At 45.7% G+C, this 9897-nt stretch overlaps 1 protein-coding gene across 2 annotated transcripts in view; it reads right to left on the reverse strand.

The window, feature by feature from the left end:
* The window catches only part of PSMC5 (proteasome 26S subunit, ATPase 5), a 10527-nt gene extending 5791 nt beyond the window's left edge, over positions 1–4736 (reverse strand). The window contains exons 1-7 of one of the 2 annotated variants that reach the window (XM_018560840.1): positions 4621–4736; positions 3119–3190; positions 1862–1931; positions 713–810; positions 573–629; positions 266–496; positions 55–181 (exon numbers count right to left, since the gene is read on the reverse strand). In XM_018560840.1, coding sequence (XP_018416342.1) covers positions 55–181; positions 266–496; positions 573–629; positions 713–810; positions 1862–1931; positions 3119–3190; positions 4621–4668 — 703 coding nt within the window. In that variant the 5' untranslated portion in view covers positions 4669–4736. Of the gene's footprint in view, positions 1–54; positions 182–265; positions 497–572; positions 630–712; positions 811–1861; positions 1932–3118; positions 3191–4614 lie in introns of both variants that reach the window. The other variant, XM_018560839.1, reaches the window with a different exon arrangement.
* Between the last annotated feature and the right edge of the window lie 5161 nt (positions 4737–9897).

The raw sequence follows: 9897 nt of genomic DNA on the forward strand, positions 1-9897 counted from the left end.
TATACAGAATAAAGCAACACTGCATTACGACATAGTAATTGGATGTTCTTTTACCTTCTCCAATGAACTTCTGTACAAGTTCAGATCCTGACACACGAATAAATGTGCAATCTGTGTGATGAGCAACTGCACGGGCCAGTAGGGTCTTCCCAGTACCAGGTGGGCCATAAAGCAGCACTCCCTGCAAGAAAAACAGAAGAGTAAAGAATTATAAATAAATAAGTGGGCAACAATGAATCTCATCATTTCAGGCTGAAGAACAAACCTTGGGCTGAGCGATCCCCAGGGCCTCAAAAAGCTCTGGGTGTTTGACAGGCAGCTCAATGACTTCCTTGATTTCTTTGATTTGCTTATCCAAGCCGCCAATCATTTCGTAGGTGGAGTCTGGAACTTTCTCCACCATCATCAGTGACACCAATGGGTCCACCTTGTTGGGCAGAATCTTATGAAGGGTGTAACTGTCATTCCTCAAAGCAACTCTGCAATTTGGTGTAACCTATGGAGAGCTTGGGGTCAGTAATGAAGTAAAATGTGTTACCATAGCATACCTCTTTCCTCTCTTAACCACTCACATCATTGATGTCAATATTCTTATCAATATCCACCACAAACTTCCCTTCTGGATGGACCTAGAAGAAGACAGAATAGGAGTTATATGAATAGTCTACATGGCAAAGGTACAACATTAGACTGGGAAGATTAGACTTCTTACCTTGACCAGCACCTTCTTCTTGTCCATTGCTCTGACCACCTCGCCGACATAGGAGCCCTGTTCCTGAAGCAACTGCAGCTCTTCACGCAGAAGCCGCACTGAAGAGAGTGCATAAAAGTAGTTTACAAATTGACACGCCTTAATGTCAGCAAATCTAACATATGTTCTTGAGTTGGCCCTTCATACTTAAATATATGGAAGTGCAAATTCATGCAGATTTTTGGAATCAGAGCAAAGTTTCACCAACCAGGACCTTTAAGGCCCCAGGACAAAATTATTCCGTTATCACCCAGTAAAAGAGGCACAAGCGGTAAATTAGGTTTTGAAGACCAATAGCTAATCAGCTCCAAAATTAATCAGCTTTTCCTCAATCGTGTTAAGCATGCCATACACCTTTGGATGATCTGCAGACTTTCTCCGGTCAGATGGAAAAAGTGCAACAGATTCCTCCATCTACGCTAAACTGTGTGGATGGAGGAATCTCCCACTGGGCCAAGCTTCAGTATCTTGCTTGTCGGCCCCGCTGGCTCACAAAATAACTGAAAAATGCCTGCAACCAATCAGATTGTTCAGGTATTTTCACAGCCAGCGGGGCCGACAAGCAAGATACTGAAGCTTGGCCCAGCGGGAGATTCCTCCATCCAAACAGTTAAGTGTAGATGGAGGAATATGTTGCACTTTTTCCATCTGACCGCAGAAAATCTGCAAACAATCTATAGGTGTATCCTCCTGCTATAGATGTATGCTCCTTAACGGTGCCGGCATCCAATCAGATTGTTCAGGTATTTTGACAGCCAGCGGGGCTGACTGGCAAGATACTGAAGCTACCTATGTATACAAAAAAAAGAGCTCCTATACAGCAAATTGGCTTAGTGGTTAGCACTTCTGCCTTGCAGCACTGGGGTTCCCAGTTAAAATCCCAGCCACATACTATCTGCACAGAGTTTGCATGTTCTCCCTGTGCTTGTAAGGGTTCTTCCCACACTCCAAAAGACAAGCTGGTAGGTAAATTGGCCCTAGTGTGTATGCATGCAAGATTGGGACTTTGAGGGCAGGGACTGATGTGAATGTCCAGTTTCTAAATCACTGCGTAGATTGTTGGTGCTATATAAAATACCTGTAATAAGAATATTAAAAAATTGTGTTTACCTTTAGCATTCAACTCATTTCTTTGAGCTTGAAGACGTCTTAAATTCTGACTCTTTTCATTGACAACCAACTAGAAAAAGAATATAAAATTATAAACACGCTGCATAAAAATGAAACGGTATTAGACACAATGTGATAGCTAACCGAACCCTGATAATACCGGCCAGTGGTATTTAATGTAATGGATCTACAAAGCACCAGACTGTCTACTATGCAGCAAAACAAAAGTTCCACAGCACTGATGGTTAACTAGATCTACAAATAGGGATGAGCTTGGGATCAAACCAAGCCTAAGCTCATCTGAACCCAGGAGGAAACAATCAGCGCCGGCCCCGTCAGCTGCGGCCAGGCATTACCACAAAGGGGTGGGGTGCTGCTGAGATCTCTGACTGTATAAGGCAGAGGTAATCAAACATCCCATGAGGCATTGCAAGACTTTAGAGCCAAAGGTATGACTCCGAGAGGCAGATGCATAATGAGATGTGTAATTTCACCCCACCTGGAGGGCCAAAATGTGGCTGCCCCTGCAATAAGGTTTACAGACATCTGTGGGACAGAGAATGTCGCGGCTGTACAATGTATCTACCGCCCCCTTTCTGGCCAGAGTGTCACAGGTTGCTAAGAGACGGTGAGGAGATGCGTAAGGGCCATGCACATCTCCCCACCCAGCTCTCAGCAACCTGGGACACACTGGCTGGCATCCTGCTCAGCTCCTGGCAAGCAGTGAGGTCATTGGTTGCCAGATGATGCAGAGGCCATCATATCCTCAACACCTGTAAACCAAGCGTCAACCGCAGATTACTTTTCAGAGGGATAGAGAATGATGGGGTCAACACTGACAGCTTTCTTCCAGTGTCTGATAAGCTCTGGTGCAGTCCAACCCTGAGTTCATCCCTACCTACAAAACACAACTTCCAGATAATACTTTCCCTCAGGCATTGTGCTTTGTGTCATTTCCCTTTACCAAACTTATCTAGCTTATGCACAATGACACTGTCAGGTGACATCCAAATACAAACAAAGAGCAAAGGAAGTGATTTATGCCTCTTCTACAACCTCTTAGAAAGATTCCTTACCTTCTAATACATAGGAAGGCAACTCAGGCCCTCCAGCTGTTGTGGAACTACAAGTGCCATGAGGCATTGCAAGACTGGCAGCCACAGTCATGACTCCCAGAAGCAGAGGCATATTGGAATTTGTAGTCCGAGTTGCCCACCCCCTGCTTTAAGACAACACAATCAAATTGGAAAGCCTTACCTGGAGATCCTCGATTTTCGACAAATAATACTGCCGTAAGCCAGTGCCCCCACGTGACTCGTCCATATCCATCTGTTACAGAGAGAGAGTGAGAGAGAGAGCAAGAGCGAGTCACAAGGTCAGAATGAAGCTGTGTATATGGAAACTTTGTGCACAATTCTGGTAACCTACATTTGGATGAAATATAAAACTAAAGGATGTTCTATAATGACAAGAGCACATCGCTGACTTCTTAATCAGCACACGGGGAACAGAAATAAAAAGACAATTTATTTACATTTTACTAAACGTTTATAAAATAATATGCAGGAAGCAAAAATAATCATCAATACGCTTTCAAAGTTCACATCTCCTCAGTGTATTCATTTGTGTTCCAAAACTCAGGACTAATGCTGGCCATATACTGTACGAATTCTGGCTGGTTCTTGATGAAGCGGCCGAAATTTGCACAGTGGGTGTTGCTTTTGGCCGGCATCCCTCGATCAGCTGATCAAAGGAGCCAATAGGAAAATCTTCGAATGAACAGAGATGTCAGCCAATGAGCTGCCGCTCTCTGAGCATTCTGACAGCAGCCACAACGAGGACAGTGGGAGATTCCTGGATCGATGCTTGTAAGCGTTAATGGAGGAATCTGTAATATTTTCTTTGATCAGCCCGCTGGTTGAATGAAGAAAATATTACAGTGTATGGGCAGCTTTAGAGACAGCTCGATATTCAGCTGAATTCTGCTAATTCAGCCAAAACTGAAGCATTATGGCCCCACATAATGGAGGCCATGGCCATGATAGCACCACGAAATTCAGGATGAAAATGATCAGCCAAACAGTAACTACAACCAATCAGATGCAGTCACTCTTTAGGCAGCCATAGCACCTGCAACAGGGACAAAGGTGACAACACTCTGTCCTCGTCTCCCAACTACTCTCTCGCATTGTCACCCTGTTGCACAGGATTGCGATGGGGACTACAAGTTGCCATTCTAACATACATGGATGGTCCGCTCTTGTCACCATCGGAAAACCCACCCTGAGAAGTGCCATGCAGCCATCACTGAAGTGCATGTGGACAGGAAGTGGCTGCAAGAGATCAGCAGCAGCAGTGAGGTGTAACGATAGAGAAAACAATGGGGGTAATTCTTCAAAACTGGAGCAGCTGTGCATGGCAACCAATAAGCATCTACCTTTCATTCTCAATGCTGATTAATTGCCATGGGCAACTGCTCCAATTTTGATAAACTCCCCTCCCCCCTCAGTATGTTTTATATAAGCCACTTGTTTATAATGTACAGTCCCTCAGTTAGGAATGATATCTACATAAACCGTACATGTTTCAGAAGTGACTGCTGTGCTTTTAGGACAGGATTGATTGCTGGGATCTGTAGTTCCGCACCAACTATCCGGCAGCAGGAAGCCTATGACTGAGCAGAAGGTAACAAGCACAATACGTGGCACAGCTCTATGGATAAGAAGAAGTATATAAAAACAGCAGTTTATTACCCGCACCTGCTCCACCGCGTCCCCCACCATCTTGTAATCGCCCGGCGGAGCCATTCTCTTCCTCACCGTGACTCAGGACCGGAAGCGGGACATCGGCAAATATGCTGTGACGTACTTCCGACCTCCCTGCGATGGTCAAAGACATTTCCCTGAAGCCGACTGTCTACCTGAGGAGCTCATGTGCCACAGCGCCACCACGTGTGCGGAGGCGGAACTGGTGAGTGCGCCCTCCAGCCAGGCTGTAATCTGTTGTAGCAGATGGTTGGGAAGCATGGCATGGCTCCCCAAGGTCTCTCTTTACCCCTCAGTATGCATGTAGCATTTCTACAGATCACACTGCAACACATCATGCTGAGTTGTCACTTTGTACACTCCAAATAAAGTTTAGAAAGAAGAAGTTATAACTAGACCATTAATCAGGTTATAACTAGACCATTAATCCTCATTTTTAAGGACTCCTTAATGACTGGTGGGATCCCCAGTGATTGGCGGAGGGCTACGGTAGTCCCAACAGTGTAAGGCGATGAAACAGCGCATCAAACTGCTGGACCTCACTTAGCACGCTTACCCCAGGGACGTCCCTATAATATGGCAGCCAGTCGCTGTTGGCTGAGATGGCATCTCTTTGGGTCACATGGGGGGGCGCCCCTTTTCTGCCCAGAGTGTCCCAGGTTGCATAGACCACACACATCTCCCCACCCAGCTCTCAGCGACCTGGGACACTCTGGCCGGCATCCCGCTCAGCTCCTGGCAAGCAGTGATGTCATTGGTTGCCAGATGATGCAGAGGCAGAGGCCATCATATCCTCAGCTGTAATGAAACTGCTAATCCCTTCATTCCTCTGCCTGTGGAAGTCACAGCTGTGGCTGTCAGAGTCCTGCAATGCCTCGTGGGACTTGTAGTGTCACCACATCTGGAGGGCCGAAGTTTGGCCACCCCGGCTTAATGGGAACCAAATCCCTCTGTCCCTCTTTCTGGTTTGATGTATAGACAACTATATAAAATTTTAGGATTTAAAGTACATGTCAAGGCAAAAACAACCTATGTGGTACATCTCTATAATACATTTCACTTCCCCATGTTTTTATCCCTTTATAGACACTGCACGTATGGAAAATTACCTGTTGAGCTGTCAGAAATGCACTTGGCTCTTTAGCCCTGCTGTGGGCTGACAACACACAGCAATTTTGTGGACTGAGCGGTGTCAGCCCTGTCCAGTATCTTTTGCTAAATGACTCAACCTCTGCCACATCTCTACAACACAAAGTCCTTCTGTAGACCAAGATAAGAACTAGGGGGGTCTCTTTGAGATAACACAGGAAGTGTTGAGAGGGCATAGAACAGCTCTGAATTTCAACCGTTTTTTTTTTCTTTACACACAAACAGATACAACAAAACGCTTCCAATGGTGGCCTAAGATGTGAGGACGCCAACAGACATTCCATAGCCGGAGCGGAGAGGGAGAGAGGTGAGTGCCGACCACCGCAGGACCAAGGATCAGGTTATTTAAACTGTTTTATTTGACCCCCCCAGACAAAACCAACACTTAAAGACGAACTGCAGGAAATGTAAAAATGAACCCTTGCAGTAGGGCTACCCCCGCACTGCAAGTGTTAACTGCTCCTTTTGTTCTAGGGGTGAAATATATATGCAAGTGATCCTCGGTCCTGCTTGGATGCTAGACCGGTCACCTACAGCCTCTTCTCCCCCAGGCTCTGGCGGTCTAAGGACCCGTGACATCATCACCAATAAATCCAGGTCCACGAGGGACATACCCCAGCCGGGGCGGAGGAGAAGAGAGGTGAGCGGTCACTGCCACAGGACCAAGGATCGGGCCAGTATATTTTCTTTATGTTAGCCGCTATACCAAAATGAGCAGTTAACCCCTTCGGTTCGGGGTAGCCCCACTGCCAGAGTTGATTTTTACATTTCCTGTAGTTCTTCATTAACCCTTGCAGTGCAGGGGTAGCCCCACTGCAAGGGTAAGTTTTTGATTTTCCCAGAGTTCCTCTTTCATGTATGTGAACACTTTAACAACGGCGGCCATCTTCTAGGTAGGTATTAACACTCCCATGGGTGGTAATGAGCAAATGATGATCCACAATTGTCTATAAGACAATGCTTCATGCTGGGAATCCCACTACAGACCTCTACATCAAGCTGATGACATCCATGAACCGTGTGAGGGGAAGAATAATAATGGAATTTCCCAGCTGATTGCTATTATTTGCTGAATGTAATGCCTGGCACCAAAGATGTCAGTGCACCACGTAGACTGGCGTGCTCACAGGATATAAGAATATATCTCAGCCACAGATTGCTGATAAAAAAAAAAAACAATTGCTTAGCAGTCAGGCTGTTAATTCATGATCCAATCTCCATCCTGTGTTCATGGTCAGCTGAACCCACAGCCCTAAACGAAAACACATTTTACTAGACAACCCCAATGTTAAAAGTAGATATTGGATTGGCTGTTATGGGTGCAAGTTGCATGATATTAATCCAGGCAACTGTTCATGTTCCTTATTCACAAAGTTAACGAGCAAAGGCAAAACTAAAATAGATGCTGGTTGTGGAACCACAATATACGTTCCCACAGATTGAAATAGGCAGAGATGATAATTACAGATGAAGACTGGATTGAGAACATAGCAGAAGCTGTTGTGATGTTCCCGGTGGAGCTCACATAAGGATCTGGCTGACCATGAGATGACAGCAGAGTGCCGGAGAGAAGCCCAAGTTGGGTGACATGCGGAGGACAGCATTGGGCGGGATGTACCTGTGCAGTTTTGTGCTCTGCTGTCTGGGGAGTGATGTCTTTGGAGCAGGTAAGCCAAGCTTGAGGGTTTCATTAGAACTTCATCCGGGTTTATATTTAGAACTTGTGGACCTATACCTTGAGCCGCCGCGGGATATGAGGAGGCAGCACTATACCTAAAACCTTTACCATAGGCATTTTTTTTGTTAACAATCGAGGTTCTTCCTGCCATTAGTCGAGGTGAGCGTTTATATTGGGTAGTCCCTTGTAGGGGAAGAAGACCTTTTCTGTTAGCTTGATGATGTCATGGCTGTTCTCTACTGCACAATACTGGAGTGGCAAGGCTAGTGTGGGTGCTAGGCTTAGAATAGATGGGTAGATCTAAGCACTCAGATTTGGAGGGGTGGATTTTTAAGACTTCCTTAGGTGGCCCAATGAATAGGAAGGATTTTTGGGGTAAATTTAGCTACAGAATTGGAATGGATGGAATACCAGGGCCATGAAAGGAAAATTATAACCTTTTTTTGATATGTGATGTGATATAAATCTTCTTAGTAACGTGCAGGGCCCAATCATACTTGTGCATGTGTTGCTGCAAGCCATTTTGTTTAAGCACGCTGCATTAAGGGAGCCCTTTGTTTAGAATGGGTTGGCAGCACTCCTGTGCTATTTTTGGCAATTCTCCAGGCCAGGGGTAGGCAAACTCCAGCCATCCAGCTGTGGGGCAACTACAAATCCCATTAGGTATTGCAAGACTCTGACAGCCACAGGCATGACTCCTAGAGGCAGATGCATGATGGTATTTGTAGGTTCACCACTGCTAGAGGGCTGAAGTTTGCCTACCCCTGCTTTAGACTATATTGTTACCAGCACTCCATCATAGCTCAATTATGAGCTTTCCTCATTCTGTTCATGTTGCAATGAGGCAACAGGAACCATTGATAAATTGGCCTTTAGGTGGTCCTTAGGTCCTTATGTGGTTCCAAAATGTCACATCAGCAGCAATGATAAAATGCTGGTGACATTTACATATGGTCTGAATTGTAAGAAACATCGGCATCCATGATCTACAAAATTTCAGCACCCACTAGCTAAAGACTTTATACCAGGGGTAGCCAAACTCCAGCCCTCCAGCTGTGGTGGAACTACAAATCCCATGAGGCATTGCAAGATTCTCACAGCCACAGACATGACTCCCAGAGAGAGATGCATCATGGGATTTGTAGTTTCAAAACACTCCGCACATTAAACGATGTGCTGAGGCAATCCAATAATTTTGTGTGGGCTGGCGGCACATTCCAATGCTCACATATGCACCTGCACTATTTTTGGCAACATAGGTATGCGCACACCCCTGCGCACCTCTTACCTGTCAGCCCCGATCCGCTGTCATCCTTCTCCACTGCCGGGCTCCGCCTTCTCCTCGGTCGCTGGTGGGCCCTGCCGCCGCCATCAGGCCCCGGCCTCCTCCTCGCAGCTGCTTGCTGTCACTGACTCAGCAGCGGCTGTGAGGAGGAACACGCTGCTGCACAAAAACCTTGCACTGGGGCTACCCCTGCACTTCAAGGTTTAAGTGCTGATTTTATCTAGGGGGCAGGAAAAAAAAAGAAGAAATACTCACCTGATCTTTAGTCCTTCGGCAGTGACCGTTCACCTCTCCCCCCTTTGGCTGTAGTATGTCCCTCTGCATCCCTCACGTCTTATAGACTGTATTAGACTTGATGACATCACAGGTCCTTAGACCACTGGGGAGAGAGGCTGCGGGGACCAGTCTAGCAGTCAGGCGGGTCCATGGATTCGGTGAGTATTTCTTATTTATATTCTCCCACTTGACAAAGCGAGTAGTTAACCCTTCGCAGTGCAGGGCAGCCCCACTGCAAGGGCTCATTTTTTTAAATCCTGGAGTTCTTCTTTAAAGGTAACATGTGATGACCACAACCTATTTCTGCTGTTTTCCGCGTGTGTAATAAGGCTTAAGTCGATAAAAAAAGCTGTAAATTGCAGCAAGCAATTTAATTTCCTTCCCTAATTTTAATACACGTTTCACTGGTAACAATCATGCTGATTGCAGCAGGTTACAAAGTTAATTGTCGGCATTTTTATTGCTTTGAGCAAGCCAGAAGAATGACACTGAACACATTAGTTCCGCTGGCTGTATTTCCAAATGAAATACATTTACAGACTTTCCATACAGAAATAACCTTTTTACTTGTCTAGTTAACAGAAGGTACAACTATTAGATATATTATTGATACATTATATAAACATTGGCAAGGCCATTATAGGCTTTGCTTATATTGCCACCTGCTGGACAAATCATCAAGGTGCTACAATATTCTACCGTCCCAGCATATACCGTGTTTCCCCCGAAAGGAAGACCTACCCCGAAAATAAGACCTAGCACTATCTTCAGGGATTTCTGTAATATAAGACCTACCCCGAAAATAAACCTAGTTCGGTGGAAGATCTCATATTACAGAAATCCCTGAAGATAGTGCTAGCCGTAGCTCCCTCCCGCCCCCCCG

The sequence above is a fragment of the Nanorana parkeri genome, unplaced genomic scaffold, assembly GCF_000935625.1.
Source record: "Nanorana parkeri isolate BGI_ZX_2015 unplaced genomic scaffold, ASM93562v1 scaffold480, whole genome shotgun sequence".
Lineage (NCBI taxonomy): Eukaryota > Metazoa > Chordata > Amphibia > Anura > Dicroglossidae > Nanorana > Nanorana parkeri.